This window comes from Athene noctua, chromosome Z (genome assembly GCF_965140245.1).
Source record: "Athene noctua chromosome Z, bAthNoc1.hap1.1, whole genome shotgun sequence".
Classification (NCBI taxonomy): Eukaryota; Metazoa; Chordata; class Aves; order Strigiformes; family Strigidae; genus Athene; species Athene noctua.
Window position 1 is genome coordinate 2,897,966 of NC_134077.1, and position 22,019 is coordinate 2,919,984.

The 22,019-nt window shown below is 47.9% G+C and overlaps 1 protein-coding gene across 2 annotated transcripts; it reads right to left on the reverse strand.

Moving 5' to 3' along the window:
* Positions 1–441: 441 nt before the first annotated feature.
* LOC141973558 (SKA complex subunit 1-like) lies at positions 442–20,166 on the reverse strand. Of its 2 annotated transcripts, XM_074932273.1 has the most exons (8): positions 20,086–20,113; positions 19,189–19,292; positions 18,564–18,709; positions 18,347–18,471; positions 17,562–17,653; positions 13,395–13,532; positions 7,003–7,172; positions 2,959–3,334 (listed from the first exon to the last, which is right to left on the reverse strand). In XM_074932273.1, exons 4-8 carry the CDS (start codon positions 18,392–18,394, stop codon positions 3,105–3,107), a joined length of 678 nt encoding a protein of 225 aa, XP_074788374.1. In that variant the 5' UTR covers positions 18,395–18,471; positions 18,564–18,709; positions 19,189–19,292; positions 20,086–20,113; the 3' UTR covers positions 2,959–3,104. The 2 variants fall into 2 exon arrangements, with proteins under 2 accessions (XP_074788373.1, XP_074788374.1); XM_074932272.1 differs by lacking the exons at positions 2,959–3,334; positions 18,564–18,709 and adding an exon at positions 442–766 and having other exon boundaries at positions 20,086–20,166.
* Between the last annotated feature and the right edge of the window lie 1,853 nt (positions 20,167–22,019).

A 22,019-nucleotide genomic window follows, 5' to 3' on the forward strand; every position in this document is an offset into this window, starting at 1 on the left:
GTAAGCGCCTGACAAAGAGAGCTCAGCCCAAGCCGAAGCAGGAGGAAACCCATGAGCACGTCACTGAGGGTGACGGAGCAGCCAAAGTGTCTCAAAAGCCCCAAAAGCCCTCCAGGAGGGAGGGATGAGCCGCCCGGGGCCGGGCTGGGATGGAGGAGCCCTAGAGCCAGTCCAGCCCCAGGCACCCACAGGCACAGAGACATCCCTTTGCTGCTCTTTATTAATAAACCACAGGTCCCAGGCCGGGGCTCGCTCTCCGCATCACAGGCTGTTTAAATTTTCATTTATTCATTCATACCCAACCAGCTCCTGCCAGAGATGTTGCCATGGCACCTCCCAGCCCCCAAGCACCCGGTGTTGGGCTGCCAGATTATTTGCTCTCAGCCCCATGGAGTGAGAGCAGGGAGGGTCCACCCAATGCACCAGGGCAAGGGAAAACAAACTGGGTTTTTTACATTCAGGGGGCTTTAAAGAATGGGTGAAGTGGCCACTGCTTTGCTTAATTACAAACTTTATTCCTAGCAGGGGGGAAAAGCAATGCTGGAAGTCCAGCAATTTCCAAAATTCCCGGTTGCTGGGAGAAGCGAGGAGCTGGGTGGGGCTCGATGGCAAGCTCGTTAGGAGATGACATAACGGACACGGCCCACGCCCCGAATTTCCCTCACTCTGTGGCAGTGGCGTAGGACAGTGACGATGGCGTGGAAACGCTTGTCCACTTTCAGTTGGGTGAACTCACCAATATCGGCTTCCACCACAAAAAAAGTACCTGGAAAACAAATGCAGAAGTGACAAAGTTGCGGGATACAATTAACATCTCACAAGGAACAATATAACTTCTTCACAATTCCACACACTGAGGAAAAAACACCATCAGGGGTAGGATGGCCTCACACTCCCTCAGGAGCTTTGTTCTAATTTTTTTAGTTTGTTAACTGAAAGAAGAATTACCCACCTCCCCCATGAAGTTCAACTGCCCTGCATCATCCCCAGGCCTCGCTCGGCAAGCTCCTGCCATTCTCAGCGCTATCTACTGATGACTCTCAACCCCCCAGGCTCCTCTATCGCAATGTAAAGTCTGCAGAGGTCCCAAAAACCACCAGGGCCAGACATGAGACATTCCACAGACGTGTCAGAAGATGTGGCTAGTAGAAAGTCACCTGACACCACGTCTTGACAATTCCTGATGCCTAACAGTCAACTTCTCTTTGAGGAGGAACGTTCTTCCTCCCACAAAATGTCCTTCCATGTGTCCTTCCACCCACAGATGTTCTGCTCTTAGCAACAACGACCTGAGCAAAACCAGAGAGATGCTCAGGGTCTGCTTAAAGATGGTAGTAGAGCTTTATGGAGGAAAGGCATCACACTTCAGCGTTTCAACCACAGAACACAGCTGAGTAACAGCAGAACCTGCATCCCGAGTAATTGTCCTGCAGTGCTTGAAATAAGCTGCTGGACTGAAGATGTTCTGGCAACAGGCACTCCAGTTCCGGAGTTGGCCTTCTGTGAACAAACAGATGGAGCCCTGCATACACCAGAGCTATGCAGCCCACCATTGCCTTGACTTCCTTCAGATTTGGAAAAGAATAATACTTCACTAATTAAGAAAATGCAAGAAAAAGATTAACCAGCATCCTCCCTGTCTCTCTCAGAAAACAATGTGGGAAGGTCCTGCGTTGGAGCTGTCAGCCCATCCCTTCTCACACTTGATTAACTACTTCTACAAGGAAATTCTCATTATCAAGTCTTTCTAAGACACCAAGGCCTTGACCGGAGTCAAAAGCATTTCAAATGCCTGCGACAAAATGCCAAGAGAAAGTCACCACAAGACAATAGTGTCACAGAATCACATAGAATCACGGAATCATCGAGGCAGGAAAAGCCCTTGGGGCTCCTCCAGCCCAACCATGACCCTCCCCCTGACCGTTCCCAACTCCCCCAGATCCCTCAGCGCTGGCTCAGCCCGACTCTTCAACCCCTCCAGGGATCCCGGGGACTCCCCCCTGCCCTGGGCAGCCCATTCCAACGCCCAACAGCCCCTTCTGCACAGAAATCCTTCCTCAGAGCCAGCCTGACCCTGCCCTGGGCAGCTTGAGGCCATTCCCTCGGGGCCTGGCGCTGGGGCCTTGGCTCCAGAGACTCATCCCCCCTCTCTGCCCCCTCCTGGCAGGGAGTTGCAGAGGGCCAGGAGGTCTCCCCTCAGCCTCCTCTTCTCCAGACTGAACCCCCCCAGTTCCCCCAGCCGCTCCCCAGCAGACCTGTGCTCCAGACCCTGCCCCAGCTCCGTTGCCCTTCTCTGGCCACGCTCGAGTCATTCAATGGCCTTTTTGGGGTGAGGGGCCCAACACTGAACCCAGGAATCGAGGGGCGGCCTCCCCAGTGCCGAGCCCAGGGCTCAGATCCCTTCCCTGTCCCTGCTGGCCACGCCAGTGCTGACACAAGCCAGCAGCAGACATGAGGAAGGAAGGAGTTATTTTAAGTGCTCCACAGCAGTATTCCCTAGCTGTGATTTCGTATTCAGTCTTTATACACTGTTCAGATAAGAGATAATTATAGATCTAGTAGAATGACTGTACATTTAATACTTCCTGTAACGTGGCATAAGGTTTTAACCACACATTTTCACAGAACTGTAAGGAAGGAAAGCAATCTGAAAGCAGGAACATGTTAATTAAAATTTAAGAAAGAAATGTCCAATTACCTTTAAGGAGAGGAAGTAGAAATAATATTCTTCTGGAGTATCACAATCCCAAGTCTTATGAGAAAGAAGTTGCAAGGCTAGGGATGTTCTAGCTTGGAAAAAGAGGACAGAATTCTCCCTCCTCCTTCTACCCTTAAAGTAAGGCAGAGGCAGCCTCATCTTCGATAAGATGGAGCATCTCTTCTCTCTAAGTTCTTGGATAGTCCTTCCAGTTGAACTGAGAAAGCAGCTGATGCTAGCTGGAAATCCAAAGCGGCCAGGAAAGCTTTTATTTCTTTGTTAAACAACTGCAGTTCTACACTGGCAAATCTGTGTCGTTCTGTAAACGTCTCCAAATTTTATCTTCGCTGTGATCCAACAGGACACACACTCCACTCCAGGGCAGCATCCAAGGATGTGACAGCCCTTAGAACCAAGGTCCCAGAGTGATTTTTCTAAGCGTACTGTTCCCCAAAATAGTGCTTAGCCAGACCTGAAGAACGACAGACCACGTTTTCTCACAGACTGGGCTAGTTTGAGAGTTGGTGACACCGATGTCTAATAAGCAGTAGAATCTTCCAGAGACAATAACTGTCAAAAGCTGGAGGTCTTTCCCCACATGGGAACTATGCTGGAATCTCAGAGCTTGCAACGCTGCTGAATTCACATGTAGACAAGAAAATGTATTTACTAGAGAAAGAAAAAACCTGTCTGCTTAAAATATAACTACAGTTGGAGAGAGGCCATTTGCAATTTCCAGCAATAGGGCAAAAATAGGGGTTTGCAGTCTGTTATCTCTGGGGCAGCATCAGAGAGTCCCGAATCTGTGCAGAACAAGATTTCTTCCTCTATTTACCCATAATTCAGGGCAGCAACATTCAGATCTTTTTTGTTAAGAAACCAGAACTGGAGAAAGGGTGGTTGGTTTGGTTGGAAACAGATCCACGTAACAAATAACTTGCTAAACTAAAATTCACCTCACTGGCTGGAGGGTTACCCTGATAAACCAGGCAGCATCCTTTTTATCTTGTTGAAATCAGAGGAAGAGGTCAGCTGGCAATCAGCCCAGGCTGAAAAACTGTGGGAATTCTAAGCAGACACACACTCACGGTAGAAATTTAAGCAAACAAATCAATGAATGCACAACCTTACCCTAAAAAAGGCAATGGACAGAGACATTGAATCATTTTGTGCTGGCCAGACAAGGACTGTCTGACAGCCTGCCAGACCTTTTCTCCAGACTTTCTAGATGATTAGTCACAACAAACAAAAACAAAACAAAACAAAAATCAACCACATTCAGCATATGAGAGCATGTGTGTATGTCCTAGTTTCCTAACGGTACTTTCCAACGTAAATGAGAAAATAAAAATGACTCACAGGTACTTGAAGAAATTAAACCCCTCAGTTTTTCAGACTTAGAAAAACCCAACTTTCTGGTACAAAATTATCTCTGAGTAGTTGTAGCTTTCTCAGGTTGTAGAATGGCTCCTTCACTGCAGCAGAGGCTGCTGTGATCAGGGCCCTTCTAGTGTTTAATGCCTTTTCTCTAGCCGTGGGCTCAAAATCCTGAGGGCATGGTTTGAACCCAGAGGGCAGCTGAGAGCCACAAGCCGTTCACTCCTCCCTTTTTCCCCAGCGCAGGGAAGGAGGAAAATGAATCCAAAGGTTCAGGAATGGAGATAAGGGGGAGAGGGGGTGTCACTCACCCATTATGGTCATGGGCAAAAGACAGACTCGTTAGGGGAAGAAAGAACATCACTAATTCAAAGCACTAACGAGAATGACGCTTCACAGACAGAATGGGACAGTGAGAAGAGTTACAACAACTTAAAACCTCCTCCCCCCACCCCTCCCTTCTTCCCAGGCTCAGTTTTGTTCCCAATATCTCGACCTCCTCCTCTCCCAGTGGTGCAGGGGACGGGGGGGTGCAGTCAGTCCTGCTGTTCCTTCCTCCAGGGCTGGGGGGAATCACTCTCCTGCATTCCTCCCCTGCTCCACCTCACGTCCCTCTCCCAGCAGACAGTCCCCCACAAACTCTCTCCGCCGCCAGTCCTCCCCACAGGATGATTCTTCCCGAGATGCTCCGCCGTGGGTCACCCCCACGGGTTGCACCTCCCAGCACCAAACTACAACAGCGGGGGCTGCTTCTCCCCACAGAGTCCCGGGGGTCCCCCACAGGCCGCAGGAGAATCTCTGCTCCTCCAGTGACCCCCATGGGTGATGGGGGGCCCTGCCCTCTCACCACGGGATACAGGGGGGCTCCGTGCTCCGGTGCATCTCCCCCTCTTCCTCCTCCTTCCTCCCACTGACCTCGGTGTTGGCAGAGGCGTCCTTCCTCTAACTCCCCCCCAAAGTCCTCCCCATCTCTCTCAGGTTTCCCTTCTTAAATACATCATCACAGAGGTGCAGCCACCATCACTGATTGGCTCGGCCTTGGCCAGAGGTGGGTCTGATTTGGAGCCAGGGAAGCTTCCAGAAGCTTCTCACAGGGGCCACCGCTGTAGCCCCCTCCCCTGCTACCAAAAACCCTCCACACAAACCCAGCACACAGTTAAATCAAAAAAAATACTGCGAGTTAAAAGCGATGAAGCAGGGATTTTAAGAAATCCCCGATTAATGTGAGCTGTTGTTAGACTGAAGCAGAACTTCCAGGTTGAGCCAGCGCTGAGGGATCTGGGGGAGTTGGGAACGGTCAGGGGGAGGGTCATGGTTGGGCTGGAGAAGCTTCAAGGGCTTTTCCAGCCCAGATGATTCTGTGAAATTGTCTAGAAAAAAAACCACTATCCGAGCCCAAATCAGCAGTCAGTCCCATGAAGCACTCTAGCTGTACACCTGTTCATTAAAGTCTTTTACAACTTGTTTATCCTATAGGTCTCCAAATAAATCGCCAGGCATGTCCATCATATCAGAATTCCTTTCCCACACAAGAGGGCATTTAGCATCTAGAAGTTAGTGATGTTGTCACCACACCTTCAATATTGAGAGCGTCTTGAGCAGTGACAAATCCAAAAGGAAGGAAGAAAAAGTTGAGTCACTTTCTGACAAACTACAAGCACCCAGGGAATGTGCTTAAGGCAGAATATTCTCGCATTCTGTCCAGGGCAAAAAAAAAAATTGAAAAGGCAGGTGCCAAGGTGTTGCCAGAAAAAGAGCTCGCTCTGAGACAGGAGAGAGTTTGCTCCACGCTTTATGCCTGAACTTGGAAACACCAGGGCATTCCAAGGACATCACCAAGCTTGATACGTGCAGTACACCCCTCCAGGAATAATTCCATACTTGTTCTCCACAGGAATGTCCAAAAGGAGGTTTTAATATTAGAGATTTACTGTGTCCAATATCTTTGGGAGAACTAACCTGCAAGTACAACTTGCTTTTAAATTAGGACATGAACATTTTGGTGCATTTTCACTCCCTCTGTGCTTTTAGGAGGAGGAAACTTATGGTTAATCAGACAGCCCTGGCTCTGCAATGGCTGATTAGTCAGACTTCCCAACTTTAGAATAAATTTTTAATAGTTCATGTCCATTCTAGCTTTAAAACTGAAAACACAGTTTATACAGTTTAGTTATCAAACTAGGAGCTTACAGAACTGGCAGTGATTCCAAATTAAATCTTTGTGCCCTCTAATTTTTTGCTACAACACACCATAAAAGTCATGTTTTCGGTGAGTAATATAAAAAGTAACCAAATCAGTTATGGGAAAAACTCTTCAGTCACAGCCATAACCCTGGTTACTCCTCTATATGACTTTATCCAGAAGAGGTGATGGGGTTTTATACTGACTACCCAGTTCTGGGTAGTAATAAGACATTTATTTTCCTTATGGCCTAGAATTTGATCCGGACATGAATCTCATTTCTGTTCTCCTTCCCTTACATCAAGGGAGAACCAGACCTTTCATCACTCCAGACTGTTAAAGCCCTGTATGTCTCACATAGCAGAGGGGAGTTTTTCAAGTCGAATTTTGATTTTGACTGTGGCACCCTGTGCTGGGAAGGGAGGGAAAGCCCTGCTAAGTCTACAGATTTTATTTTTTTTTCCCTCCCCCTCCTCTCTGTCTGAGAATAAGCAATAGCAGGTTTGCTACAATTTTTCAGGACTAATGGTTTTAAAGACTCCCACAGGTTAGACCATTCCAGCAACTAGCAGAGTGCCTCGATGGACTATTTTCTGAGAATAAGAGGCTGTAAGTTACACTACAACACGAAAAGCACATGCTGTCATCAGTCATTCAATATTTTGTCCAGTATTTTTATACTTGTGCAGCCATATCCAAGTGCTACGAGTTCAGTACTAACAAAGGAAAGAAAAAATAAAAATACCTTTTGAGTCTGCAGTTTCGTCCTCCAGGAACCTGTAGTAGAGTTTCCTTGCTGCTGCTTTCATAGATTTCAAAGGCTGATGCAGGATCTTGTACTTGTCTGCCACAGCCTTGTTTATACCTTTAACAACTGCATTAATCTGATCACAGGTTAAACGACCTTTCATATACCTACAAATAAAAATAAAAATCAGTAACCAGCAAGTCACAAAGTTCTGTGTTTATTCTTCTCTTTCAGCCTTAATTGAACACACTACTCCTAGTTAGAAGCTGTTTCTTCTGTTTTCTATTAATAAAGGTATAGTTAATTTTATCCGTTTCCCTGGTGGTTTAATCATCTTGAAGGTGAAGAAGCCATGATAAAACCTAACCCAGAAAGACAAAAAGCATTAGAAAGCTAAATTAAGAAGTGAAAAAGTATCCAGTGCTTAAACTGTCAAGAGCCTTCCAAAATGGAATTGAAATTGCTTTTTTTCCATATCACAAACTAGAAATGCAGAAAAACTTAACAGCTCTGCAGAAAACACAGGACGAGCCAAAACTGAAATGAAATGTTTCTGCCTAAAAGAGTGCAATTCGGTTCGTGTTATAATCATAAATAACCTGTGCTTGATCTTACAGCCATTCCTTTGGGTTTTTTTTAAGCAATACCAGTTTTATGTCGTTTCCTGTATTTTATTGTGCGGCCTACTGAGCTATACAGACATAGCCTCTGCACTACCAACATCTGCTACTGAACTTCCAGAGGATTTCATAACACTAGTACTAAAATAATAAGATCTGTTGATAACAGCCTAGGGGTACAGGAAGCACAGAAGATAAAAACAAAGTGATGCGGAAATATTAGAGCACTGGAATACTTGCAAGGAAGGCTATCCAGTATTTATAGATGTAAAGGCACGCATTCAAAGAAAAGGAAATGTGCTACAAATTGAGAAGCTGTTATACAAAAAAGAAACCTGGCTGGTTGTGTTTGGTTCACTATCAGCTTGAAGCTGTGTGCAATTGAGAAAAAAACATGTTACATTTTTCAGAATGAAGGGGGTTCTTGAGGTCAGCACAACTAAAAGCTGTAGGACAATAAGCCTGAAAACATCCATGAACAGGAAATTCTTCCCTCAATTTAATCCAAAGAGAAAAACTCAATCTTTAGAAAAAGTACAAAAAATATCGATTACAAATTCAATATTGCAAACGAGAATGTGGGCAGGCATTCTACAGCTGCCAACTAAAAATAAGTGCTTGCTGCAGATTTTAACAATAGGCAAGCTCTGCCGGGGAGACAGGTCTGCACAGGGTGTGTAAGAACTCCAGAATTCAAAGCAATCGCTTGGGCTTCAGGCAAAATTGCCACCAAGTTACTTGCAGCCAGTTTTCAACTTCACTGATACTTTGCTTAACCCAGATTCAAAGGCGGAGATGCAGCCATTTTGATAAAAACGACTCTGCTCTGCACACAGCCCATCTTTTCAAATAAAAGCAGCATGACCACCCCTGAAATGCAGTCACAGTCAGTGCAAACAGGTAACACAGGCTACAAAAGTGCAGGAGGACTCTGCCTGTGTCACAGAACCACCTCGGTTGGAAAAGCCCTTGCAGCTCCTCCAGCCCAACCATGACCCTCCCCCTGACCGTTCCCAACTCCCCCAGATCCCTCAGCGCTGGCTCAGCCCGACTCTTCAACCCCTCCAGGGATCCCGGGGACTCCCCCCTGCCCTGGGCAGCCCATTCCAACGCCCAACAGCCCCTTCTGCACAGAAATCCTTCCTCAGAGCCAGCCTGACCCTGCCCTGGGCAGCTTGAGGCCATTCCCTCGGGGCCTGGCGCTGGGGCCTTGGCTCCAGAGACTCATCCCCCCTCTCTGCCCCCTCCTGGCAGGGAGTTGCAGAGGGCCAGGAGGTCTCCCCTCAGCCTCCTCTTCTCCAGACTGAACCCCCCCAGTTCCCCCAGCCGCTCCCCAGCAGACCTGTGCTCCAGACCCTGCCCCAGCTCCGTTGCCCTTCTCTGGCCACGCTCGAGTCATTCAATGGCCTTTTTGGGGTGAGGGGCCCAACACTGAACCCCCTCATCGAGGGGCGGCCTCCCCAGTGCCGAGCCCAGGGCTCAGATCCCTTCCCTGTCCCTGCTGGCCACGCCAGTGCTGACACAAGCCAGGATGCCATTGCCCTCCTTGCCCCCCTGGGCACACTCTGGCTCATTCTCACCCCCCCAGTCCCTCTCTGACCGGCAGCTCTCCAGCCACTCCTCCCCAGGCCTGTAGCCCTGCTGGGGGTTGTTGTGGCCCAAGGGCAGAACACATTAACTGCTATTTATTTCTCTATCTGCCTCCTTTACCCGACTTAAAAGTCATGGTTGGAATCTGCAGAGCAATAAAGACTAAGGCCAGAGATATAAAATACCCACGTTAGAGGTTCTGTGCTCCCGTTACCAACTGACATACAGAGAAGACACTTAATAAAGCCAAGAGAAGGAAGCAGAAACAGAAAAACAGAATTCGGTTGCATAAACCAAAGTATGAGCGGTCTCCAAGAGGCTCTCAGGCATCCACGACATGTGCAGGGGGTAGCAGATATGCTGGCGCTTACAGAAAATTCAGTTCCTAAAGATCAGCCAGTGCTCACTGAGGCATCTGCAATGGCACCAGACAGCTCTGCACGGGCAACTGAAACACGCCACGAGCAGCGAGGGAGCGGGGCTGTTTTCTGGTTTCACCAGTGTGAGGAAATGAAGGAGTTCACGCCTCAAACGTTCACCGACACAGAAAACCTCAAGGACAAGTCGTGGCCTTTGTGGTCAGTCTGAGGGAGGAATTATCTGCCCAGGGAAGCGCAGGGGATATCGAAGGGTGCACGGCTCCGCTCCCCTGCAGTTGTACAGCCACATTCCCCAGATAAACCTCGAGGGAAGGAGACGTAGAGTGAGTAAAACCAAATGTTCAGGGTAAGGCCTACACCTTAATTTACAACTCTAGCCTTGAGGAAGAGCTAAAAGAGTGGGAAGAGAGATAAACAACCAACACCAGATGGAGCTATAACTGCCCAAGGAACAAAACCTGAGGGGAATGTCAAGGTGGTGGGGGGAGATTGTGACCACTGACTCAATTGGGCAAAAGGGTTCATGTACCCCATTGCCCCTCAACGCACACACAGAACCCCTGCTCCACCTTCTCCTCCTCTCTCCTGGAAATGAGTTGGTGCAATACCCGCCCCTCCTCATCTAGTATGCAAATCAGCTGATACAACGAACTCAAAATGCAACAGAAACTTTGCTGGGTGTGCACCCACCACCCAAGATTCCCAGACCTGAGACAGCGCTGGATCCAGGGGTGGTGATCCAGATTCTTTGACTCTCTTTCTCTCCTTTCTTTTTCTTTCCTTTCCTTTTTTAAATTTTTATAAATTTATAAGAGACCCCATTGCCTATTATCTTTTTCCAAGTTTAATTTATTTTCTACCACAAGCAAAACATTTTAACCAATCATTTGGTGTCGTTTCACTTGAATTTAACCTGAGGGGATCACAGAACCTTTCGAGTCCCCGGGCTACCAGTCTGGGTCGTGCAGCCAACTGCACTAACCAGGTGTTCAGCAACAAGAGCAGGAGTGGGGGCACACGGGGTGTGTGGAGACACCCGCGTCACAGACACTGAAATGTAGGCGCCTTAATCTGAAACTAAATTCTGTCAAAAGCAACCAGAATTTTTCTTCAGTGTATAACCGTAAGGATCATAAAACCTCCAGCTGTTCCACAGTCTTCTCATGTTTCTACCCAGCCGTGGCCAGCAAACCCATAAATGCTGACATTTACTTTACTCCATACATACCCTAATATAAAAATACAAAGTTGATTAGTTCCATCGTCATCCATTTCGTTTAGAGTTAAAATAACATTAAACTCTGCTTCACTACACCAAAAGCAAAAACATTCAGAACTATATTTAAAAAAACAAAAACAAAAACAGAGTGACCCAATTTCTTTTTTTAATCCACAGAAGCCCTTTCCAAAATTTTTTTTCCATAGGTATGAAAACCAAAGCACAGTGTTTTGTTCCTCAGAGAAAACATCAATTTATCTCCTTTCCAGTGGTATATACCTGATAAATCTCCTAAAGGCCAACCCTGCTCCCTCAAAAACCTTTAGGCTAAAAGAAACATCTATTCCCCTCCAAGTTACCATCTCCTGAGACTTTAGAGTTATAATGAGCGTGCAGATTCTAAAAATATCGTAAGCAGCAAGAATTCTAGAGACAGAATAAAGCAAGCACCTTCTTTTGCTTTGAATTCAAAGTTAACCAAGACATCTACTGTGCAATTTCTCCCTTCCTCCTCCCCCAAAAATGGCCTTTTCACAACGGATTTGAAGACTCGGATAATTTGCAAGTTTTTCACTGCACCAGTGTTCTATTTGATCGAGGTGCTCCATACCTGCACCTTAACACAGCACGTGCCTTTGTTAAATACCTGCTGCAGAGTTCTAAAAAAATAGGAAGTTACTGAAGACTGTATATCCCTTTTTGTGCCCTAACGGTGTTAGGGACAGAGTCTCCTCCACGCCCAGCACAAAGGGAGTGAAAGCACATCAATTTTTCAGTTACGGGCTGCCACAGCTGCAGGAGGAAGGGAGAGAGGAGTGAGACTCCCAGATGCAAACCCCACCGTACCCAGCTGCTGTGGGATTGAGACGCATCCACGATGCCTACGCGCAGTTGCGCTTTGTTAAGTCCCTCAGACAGGCTTAGGATAGGCACAGGCCTGTCCCAGCAGAGCCAGGCAGCTCTGGGAGCAAAGCCGTGTCCAAGCAGCCGTTTCCCGCATTACTGTTGCCAGCAGGTATAAAGGGATCCCACATCAGAACCAGTGTCGACCTGGAGAACTGGGATATGCACCTCATTCTCATTCTTCTCAGGGAAGATGTTAAGCCTGAGAAAATCTGGGTCATAAACATTTGCTGCTTCGACTCGGTTCAATAGCATGTGAAATCACAAGCTTCGCAGCCTCCGCCAGTCTTGTATTACAACACTGCCAGGCAACAGGAAAGGAAAAAAACATGCAAGATTGATGGAGCTATTTAAATTTGTCTAAGTCTTCCTCCACAGAACAAACATGCTTTTCTCATCTCAAAAATATTTCTACAGCCCCACAAGCACAGTCTAAGACACAACCTTTTTATAAACCAGAGATGAATAGAAGAGGATCCAGCCAGCCATGAAGAGCGGTGGAAAAACCTTCCACTCTCAAGGATAATGCAACACTTCAAGGGGCTAGCGGGGAAGATGGAGCTTTAACTGGAGGTTAAAACAGGCAGCTGGAATGCTCTAGGTCTACTTCTCTTGTCTTAGCAGAGATAAAGACCAAAACCTCCCATGCTCCAGCTTTAATTTTCCAAAATTTTAACAGAAGTACTGAAGGAAGTAAATCCACCAAATGCTAGGGGTGATCTGCAGAATAAAAACATCAGGTGCACACACTTTTCAGAAATAACCAAAAGAGCCATTAGCTCGACCATCAGGCACCTTGAGCAATTTGGGAAAAAACCCAGATGTTGCTCACCTGAAAATCTGGAAAGCTGTAGGAAAGATGAATGTGTTTTATTGAGGCTTTCAAATTTAAAAAAAAAAAAAAATCTTACTGAAACAAGTGTTGTCAGGGAACACACTGAATCTAGAGTTCAGATAACAATTCAGCACTAGGCATCAAGAGCATTTTCCCCTTTTCACAGAAATATTAGTCCTTGGCCCCAAACTGTCATTTAAGACAAGTTATTCCTACATGACAGGCTTCAGACAAGGATTCCTATTAATCAGATCCTGACGGTAGGGGACAAAACTCCACAGCCTTCTATTCCAGAAATGTGGGATATTTCAGTGGATATTTTTTAACAAGTCTGATTTCTTTTCCTGTCTCAGAACAGATTGATCAGTCAAGACTTGATTTTTTCAGAAAGCAATAGTTGGGTGAAATAAAAACAGCATTTAGAATTAGTTTTCCTTTTGAGTGTAACCATACCTTCCATCTTATGAGAAGATGGCTTTCTTTTTTTTAAATGCCAGTTCTCAAAACAAGAAGAGAACCCATCTATTAGCCAATATGTTTCTGTTCATACAATTAAAGTGACTTTTGAGGTAAGAGGTTTGGGGTTGAACTGATTAGTTCTGGTCTTCCCAACAGATACATAAAAAAGAACCCGATTAGCTCTGTTCCGTTCATTTTCAGGTTTGCCAGTAGCCCATATAAACTGTTTGGAGTTATCATCTCATGATGTTTCACCCCGTGGAACATCTAAAATCTCAAAACATCGCTGTGAGTCTCAGTTGTGCAAGAGCTCCCTTTCCCAGACCCACGTTTGCCCCCCAGCCTGGCACAACAGGGGCTCAGAAAAGCCATTATTTACTTACGCAGGAAGACTTTCAAATTCTTCTGCAGTTATTAAGGATGCTTCTTTAATAAGTCTTGACTCTTTTGGAGGTTTCTTTGCAGGTTTGGGTTCTACAACTTCTGGTTGTTCTTCACGTTTCACAGTTAGCCCAGCAGCGCTGGAAAATGAAGGAATATCAAGGTTCTAAACAGCAGATAAGTAGTAAGGAGAACACCATTACATTACCGAGCCTGCTTACTCACAGACCTGCGTTCCAACCCGCCTGCTAGGCTGGATCAACACCAATTCCACATCTTTCAGGAAAGAAAAATAAATGAAAGGCACCCGATCCCATTTCAAATTGCCTACTTGAGCTGCCTGGAGTCCAGCCCCTCATTTCTCTGCTAAGAGAGGCTGCGAGCAGGTGAACTGGAAGCAGTCCAAAGGCAGCACCGAGCCGTTACGAATCCAACGTACCGTTACATCTCGCGGAACACGAGGCCTCGCTTCTGATCTGATGAACCCCAGCACAGAGCTGCAGCCCAACAGGCAGGTTTGAAATACTTCACAGCTCTTTGAAAGAAGTTCAAATCTTGCAAAGCCTGACTCATCCATTAATCTTTTGAAGCAAAAAAAATTCAGCATCAACCAGCAGGCTGGGAATTTTTTTTTTTTTTTTCCTTTTTAGGCAAGATCCAAAAAGCTGAGGAATTTCCTGCTTTGAGTGATTATTAGTGTTATCTCTATAACTTCACCCTTCCTCCAAACCCTCAGCTATGGAGCCTCAAGCCCTGAGTTTCCTGCCAGCCACCCACCTAGCTGCTCTCCTACTCAGCAGGAGGAGAACAGCGGAGAGGATGCACCTGGCCAAATGCACTGTCACCCGACTACGAGGACATTATCGGGCTGAGATGTGCAACAGAAATAGCTGAAGCGGTACGGAGCTGACCTGTCACAAAGAGCCCACCCTCTGCTTTGATCTAACCTTCCCACAACAAGAGATTGTTGCTTGATGCTGTGTCACCCCAAAGCCAGTGGCTCATTTTCCAGGGAAGGCAGCTGCAGCCTCCCCAACTGCCTTGGTCCACGTCACAGCGACACGGGAAGCTCTGCTCCCTGCCACGCCACAATGCAGAGCCCTTCTGAAATCCAGGGCACCAACAGTGAAGCTAATCCAGGTGGAAACACCTGGAAAACTAAGGCCCAGCACAAAACTAATCCCGGCACCAACGGCTGGGAATGTCAGCAAGGAAGAGCGAAAGGGAAGCGTGGGGATTTTGGATGGTGTTGGAGGTGGGTTTGGAATAGGAGAAACACAAGGACTGAGAGAGGTTGAGTTTGCATCTTAAACTTCACTCCTCCTGTACACTCCAGTGCTGCCAGCCTCCTCTTCCTCACTACAACAAACCTCTTATCTCTCTAGATGCTTCCCCACCCCCAGGTACTTCTGCTTTGGCTTCCTGTCCACTGCCTTGCTGCCGTGATCACTGCTGGCCTGGCCCATGAAAAGAAAAGAACCAACGCTTCAAAATCGGGCTTTGGCGTAGTGAGAGACTGCTCAGTAAACCTCAGGAATACAAAGAACTTAAGATACATTGAACCCATCTTTTATTTCAGTGAGAATCCTCCAGTAAATAAGAATATCAAGACCAAGAACCCAGGAGAGAAACAATAGCTTAAAGCCATGAAGTGTTTGGTTCTTCTGTGTGGGTGTTTTTACAGAATCCCAGAATCACCTTGGTTGGAAAAGCCCCTGCAGCTCCTCCAGCCCAACCATGACCCTCCCCCTGACCGTTCCCAACTCCCCCAGATCCCTCAGCGCTGGCTCAGCCCGACTCTTCAACCCCTCCAGGGATCCCGGGGACTCCCCCCTGCCCTGGGCAGCCCATTCCAACGCCCAACAGCCCCTTCTGCACAGAAATCCTTCCTCAGAGCCAGCCTGACCCTGCCCTGGGCAGCTTGAGGCCATTCCCTCGGGGCCTGGCGCTGGGGCCTTGGCTCCAGAGACTCATCCCCCCTCTCTGCCCCCTCCTGGCAGGGAGTTGCAGAGGGCCAGGAGGTCTCCCCTCAGCCTCCTCTTCTCCAGACTGAACCCCCCCAGTTCCCCCAGCCGCTCCCCAGCAGACCTGTGCTCCAGACCCTGCCCCAGCTCCGTTGCCCTTCTCTGGCCACGCTCGAGTCATTCAATGGCCTTTTTGGGGTGAGGGGCCCAACACTGAACCCCCTCAGCGAGGGGCGGCCTCCCCAGTGCCGAGCCCAGGGCTCAGATCCCTTCCCTGTCCCTGCTGGCCACGCCAGTGCTGAGATGCAAAGTCCTCTCGCACCAGCAGTCAGGCCCACACTCTGCTTTCTGCAGTACTTTCCTCATCACAGTCACTCAACAGACAATTAGCACTCAGCTCCCCAAGCATTTGGGGATGTAGAGGAACAAAAACGGAGAAGGTTAACAGAGAAGGGTTTTTAGGAACAGGAGTGAAGACCTATTTCCAGTGATACAGATGGATTCTGACCAATTAGGGTCTGTTTTGCGCTTTGATCCTCTGCTGCACAACACAGTGGACACCAGGAAGTGCCAACATGGAGACAAACGGAGAAAGCATGCTTCGACAGACAGTATTAACATATAATCTGTTATTCCTCTGGAAAAACCCACACCACAAACTGACACCGACAAGACAGCAGCTGGGGGCTGGCAGAGCACAATCTGGAGAAAATCACCTAGTTTTACATGTGTGGTTCTCTCTAGAAAAGGAAGAACTGGCTAAAGCCGTATCACAATTAACTTCTTGATCAAAAGCAGGACAAGACTGGAAGGGAAACCAACATCCCAAGGGATTTGTCTGATATCAGATGTGACACAACCACTAAACAAGCCTCATTTGCATCTAAACAATTTCCAGGAGGTAACAAACTTAAGACAAAGCGGTTTCCTAAATTAAGAAAGTTAGGAAAGGAAGGCAGAGCCACCGGGATCATTTCTAACCAACTTCCATTCTTTCATACACACACACACAAAAAACCCAGTGTCTAGATTGAAAAGGAAATTGAAAAAAAGACATGACAACATACTTTAGGAGACTCTTTCCTAAATTGAGGGTTTATGTCCAAAAAAAAAATAAAAGCTTCTGCACAAGTGACCATTCTGCACAAATTATCAGCTAAGACTAGCCCAAGTTGCAATACAAGCAGTACCTACACAGATGAGAATATTGCTACACACTGTCTAAAACTACAGTTCATTTTTCTCTTCTGCAACCTTATTTCCACATCCCTAACCTTTTACTTGGCTGGAATACGCCTGTAATGTTTTCAGCCTGAGGCTTGTCTGTCATTAAGAGCAAGACCAGGTAAAGCTGATATTCAGAGCACATGTTGGAAATACTGAATTCAAAGAGACTGACGTGCTGCCTTCTGCCAAGCTACAAGGGTGGAAACACATTCTGGGATCCCCAGATGTTAGATTTTAGAAGAGATCCCCTTCTGGCATACACCAACATCCCTCAAAATTTAAAAGCAATTCCAACAAGCCAGAGAAAGAGCTGGCCACTCTGAGAAACCTCAGCAGAATTATAATGTCTTCGAAGCCTTCTGAGTAATAGCAGCCTGTTGTTTCACATACTTGTTCCTACTACTTTATTCTGAACAGCTACTCAGCCCTCAAAGGCAGGTGGATGTCACTGCTAGCTAAAATAAATGCCAGGCTGCTGCAGAGAAAGGAGATTAAAAATATCACAACCATAAGTCAAATCGCCACAGAAAGGTGATTGAGTTACAGGATTTTTATTTTTTTTTTTTTAAACAATGATATTTGGAAGGGCAGTGTTTAACTTCAGTTCTAGTGACCCAGCATTTGGCTCAGTAACCCACCCTTCAATCCTTAAGCACTGCAGCTATCAAATCAGCATGTTTGCAATTCTCAAGGAATGCTCAGATTTATCAAAGACCTGGCTTTCTGCAACAATGTCACACCTGCCACTGGAAGCTTCCATCTGAACAACGTGGTATTTTATAGGTTTTTACCTGCAGGGTTTGTTAGGCTGCTCGCAGGAGCAAACAATCAATAGCAAACTCCAGAATTAATACATGTAACAACGTCAGCTCCCAAAAACTCAGCGTTAATGTACAGTAAAAGGAGAGGAGTTGTGCGGGGCTGCAGCTGGATGCTGCTGGGAGCAGGGAGGTGTCTCTGTGCCCATGTACCACATACCAGCTCTGTGTTGGTTTAAGCAGACAGAAAGGAATATTTTCACTGAGGTGCCGTGCTTCCATTTCATGGCTCTCAGCGGACTTCTGGAGCTCCTGAAATTAACATTAGACTTGATCAGAAATCTGAAACTATTAACATCAACCAAGTAAATATTAGCTTACCAGTAGGGCAATGCTAAAATAAATTTTTAGCTTTATTAAGAGGTGTTCTTTGCTCTCTCCGTTTCCCAGTAGCAAATAGTAAAGCTCACAAAAACAAAATAGAAGAGCGAGAAAACGAGCCTGTCTGTGTCAGGGCATCAAAGAAATCTGAGTGGACAAGTAGTAAAGCTTTAATGATGTACTCTAGCAGGTTTGGGCAGGGGAAAGGTTGATGGTGGTGACAGCACACTGCAGGAAACTCCCCCACAGTCCCCAAAGAGCCCTTTCCCAACAGACCTGAAGGCACTGCAAACACACCCCAAAACAACAGCTAAATATTCTAATTAGATCACTTCCATAGCTATTGCAAGGGTTTAAAAACAGAACTGCTCTTTAGATCACTGTATCTACTGTGATAAAGCCATGCTTGCAATGCATAAAATGCTATTTTTCAAGGCTCAATGCTCACTATGCTGGAGAGCTGCTTAATAAACTATCAGGAAGCCTGTTCTGCGTCCCAGTTCCACTTGTGAGCAGCCTCGTGCATCCAAACATATCACTTAGGATCTGGAAAAGAACAGCTATGCACTTATCAATGATTTGTTTGAATTTATCAGCATTTTATGAACAGGAAAAAATAATTACTTTTAGCAAATCCTTCAGTTCTTTGTGATGCTTAACTTCCATTTCCATTTTGTTCAGGAGATCATTCACAAGGAGTATCTCGTGCTTTATTTCACCGAGAGTGGATTTGAAGGATGGTTCTTCACCTGTCAAAGGGAGAACGTTAAAAAAAACCCCCTCCAACTCAAAACCAAAATCCCATTTCTCTCCTCTCCACAAGCAGTGATTTTTAGCTCACCACGCTCCCCAGCCACCACATCTTCCCAGGAGAAGCAGCAATATTCACTAGTCAAGCTGCCAACCTCCCACGCCAGCAGTTCCTCTTCAGACAGGAGGTTAGCCTAGATGACCCTCCCAACCATCCTGCGTAACCTCTCTTTGTGCCTAGGAAAGGAGAAGAGAGGAATCTAAAACATTCAGAGCGATTTCAGGACGCTGGTTGAAATAAGTTTGCTACCCCACGGCCTGTTTGGCATCGCAGCCAGGCACGCCTGGGATGCAAGGACAAGACACCTGTGTAAACCTCCATCTGCGCCTTTGCACATTTTTGTAATTAGGCTTAGCATCCTCACCAAAACGGTTTTTCTTTTATTTGCAGCTTTCCTCACCACAGACACAGAATATAGGGTAGATTAACCGCCAGCCTTCAGGTCCCTCAGGGGAACACATCTCCACTGCACTCATATTCCCTGCCTGGCACCTAAGTCCCTGATAAGGCTCCCATTTTGCCACCCTTGCTCACTTTGTTCTGGTTCTCTAGAGTTTACTGGTTTCCACTTCACTTTACACTCCTTGTCTCATTACAGCATCCCCCTTTTCTGCAAGGAGGTGCAAACCAAACCCCGCTCCTAATTCTGCTTTACCTGCATTTCTTAACTGAAGAGTCCTTTTAACATTTGAAATCTTCGTGTTGATGTGAAGAGATAAATCTTCCAGGCCTGAGGACACCATCTCTGCCATTCTCATACTGGGGGGAAATCAAAAAGAACACGGTAGCTTAAGACAGACCGAAGTTGCAAACACTAGGCACGCAAACAGAATTTTAAGAAGGACCCTCATCTGTCAAAGAGGCAAAGGGAACTTAAAAGAAGCAACAAATGTAAGAACGACCTTTTATTTTACTAAACTGAAAGCAGAAGAGGCAGCACAAAGTGACAGAGATGAGACAAAACAAAGCAATTTCCCTGAACTTTCGAGGTAAACACAGCATATCAGTGCAACAATTCCTCCTGAAACTGCTTGTCTTTATTCTATTAAGGTCTTCGCTACGAAAGGAGTTGTTGCTTTACTCCTGTAAACAAGAAACACCTGCTCGAGATGAACTAATTCCGTCAGGCTCTCTCAGGGAGATGACCAACATTTAAGAGGCGGGCGGTTCTTTAAGAAAAGAGCAGTAATTAAAAGAAAACGTGCGTTTGCTTTCCAGCAGATGGCGGAGGCACAAAAAGCAGCATTCCGTACGGTAGCTCCCGTGGAAGGACCCTCACGAACACTCCCGCAGAAAGCGATCGCTAAGCAAACATCGCTGCCGGGCATCTCCCCGCTCGCCCGGAACAAGCCTCCACCGAAGGCCCCGCCCGGCGGGCCCCTGTGCCGGCAGCGCCCGCCCGGCTCCCCCTGACGCTCCCCCGCAGCCGGCAAGGCAGCTCCCGGCTCTCAACTGCTACGAGCCCGCTGAAGCGGCTGCGGGAGAGTCTCCGCTCTCCGACCTGCGGCGAAACAGCCGCCACCGCGGCGGCGCCCCCCGCCCGCCCTTGTACCTCACGCCCCGAGGCGAGTATCGCCCCCCCCGGCCCGCGCTCCCCGCGGCGATGGCCGGCGGCAGCTCCCTGAGGGGCGGCGGCTCCCGCTGGCTCCCGGCGATCCCCGGCGGCTCCCGCTGACCCCCGCTGGCTCCCGGCGGCCCCGCAGCGGCCCCGCCGATTCAAACCCGCCGCGCCCGGGCGGCCACTGAAGAGCGCGGGCGGCTGCGCGGCGCATGCGCGGGACGCGCCGGCCAGGCCGCTGCCGGGAGAGGCGGGGAGCGGCGGCGGGAGGGAGTCACCGCTCCCCGCGGGGGCTGCCACCGGCCGGGCGACCCCCGCACCTTTAGACATTCCTTCCAGAAATCCAGCTGCTTTCGGCGCTCAGCGGAAAACAAAGCCCGCCGGTAAAACTCAGCCGCTTCTCAGCATATCCGCGCCGGTGTGTCTCTGGGGGAACGCAGCGGAGGTGCCTGTGGAGGGCTGTAAACACGCTCAGGTCATTTGCAGCCGAGGTGCCGAAAAACTCACTAATAGCTCACGAATCGGCCTCCTGGCTTGTGTCAGCACTGGTGTGAGCAGCAGGAGCAGGGAGGTGACAGTCCCCCTGTGCTCGGCACTGGTGAGGCCACACCTGGAGCGTTGTGTCCAGGTCTGGGCACCTCAATCCCAGAGAGATCTGGAGGGGCTGGAGCGAGGGCAGAGGAGGGCAGCGAGGCTGGGGAAGGGCTGGAGAATCAATCCTGTGAGGAGGCAGGGCAGGAGCTGGGAGTGTTCAGTGTGAGGAGGAGGAGGCTGAGGGGAGCCCTCATCCCTCTCTGCAGCTCCTGACAGGACATTGCAGAGAGGCTGGGGCTGGGCTCTGCTCCCAGGGGATCAGGGACAGGACAAGAGGGAACGGCTGGAAACTGCCACAGGGGAGGGTCAGGCTGGGCAGGAGGAGAAAATGTTTCCCAGCAGGAGTGGTCCGAGAGTGGAACAGGCTGCCCAGGGAGGGGGGAGTCCCCATCCCTGGGGGGGTTTCAGGGCCGTTGGGATGAGCTGTGGGGGATGTGGGGTAGGGGAGAACTTTGTAGAGTCGGGCTGGGGGTTGGACTCGATGATCCCGAGGGGCTTTTCCAACCTGAAGGATTCTGGGATTCTGTGACATTAGAAGTTGCTTATGAAGCAGGGCTTTTGAAAACTTTTTTTCTCCTCTTACTGATGTTTTTATGGTTTGTCTAAAAGACACGGTATGTCTTTCCATTTAACATCGAAGCTGCAAGAGTCACTGAGATGATACAGGCTGGGAGATGGGAGTCACAGGAGTGTGGTTGTGTAGCCAGCACTGCTGGAAGGGTGACCACTTTTCACTGCTCACAATGTTAAGATGATGCAGTTTTGTACCAAGCACTTTCAATAATCTGTTGTCTGGCGGCGTCATGCGACCCCTTCTTTGGTAGTTTCCCTTTCTCCTTAAAGGTCTGCTGAATGCAGTCACTTCTTGGGTTGCATCACTGCTTTAAAAACGGTCCTTCTTGAACTCCTTTGCACACTGATCTCTTTCGCGGTTATTTAGGGATTTTTGGGTTGGTTTTGGAGTTGGGGAGGGAGAGGACTACGAGCTGTCCTTTGTTAGGGAATAGTGGAAAAGCAACAAGAGTTTTTGCTTATTTTGTCTTTGTCGAGATAAGCAGTCTATCCTTAGCAATAAACCTTTGTATTCACAGCTAATTAGAAAAAAGGTGTTTGGGGTAAGTGTAAACTGTGTATTATCTCCTCCCACCCCAAGGTAAAAGCAATGGGTGATGATGATGTTCTATAGGAGACTGTGTGAGCCAGCACAGGCAGAACACAGGAACAACCTCAAAACCAGGGATGAAACGCAAAGAGCAAAGTTATTCTCGTTACCTGGTGACCTGGGGGATCTCTGCAGCAGCTCCCGGGCAGAGGGACGCAAGCAGGGACGGCGG

Coding starts and splice junctions, on each gene's coding strand:
- LOC141973558 (XM_074932272.1), bottom strand. CDS start 19,291: ATGAGAATGGCAGAGATGGTGTCCTCAGGCCTGGAAGATTTATCTCTT. Junction 7,173..13,394: donor GAATTTGAAAGTCTTCCTGC/GTAAGTAAATAA, acceptor TTTTATTTGTAG/GTATATGAAAGGTCGTTTAA. Junction 767..7,002: donor CGAAACTGCAGACTCAAAAG/GTATTTTTATTT, acceptor TTTGTTTTCCAG/GTACTTTTTTTGTGGTGGAA.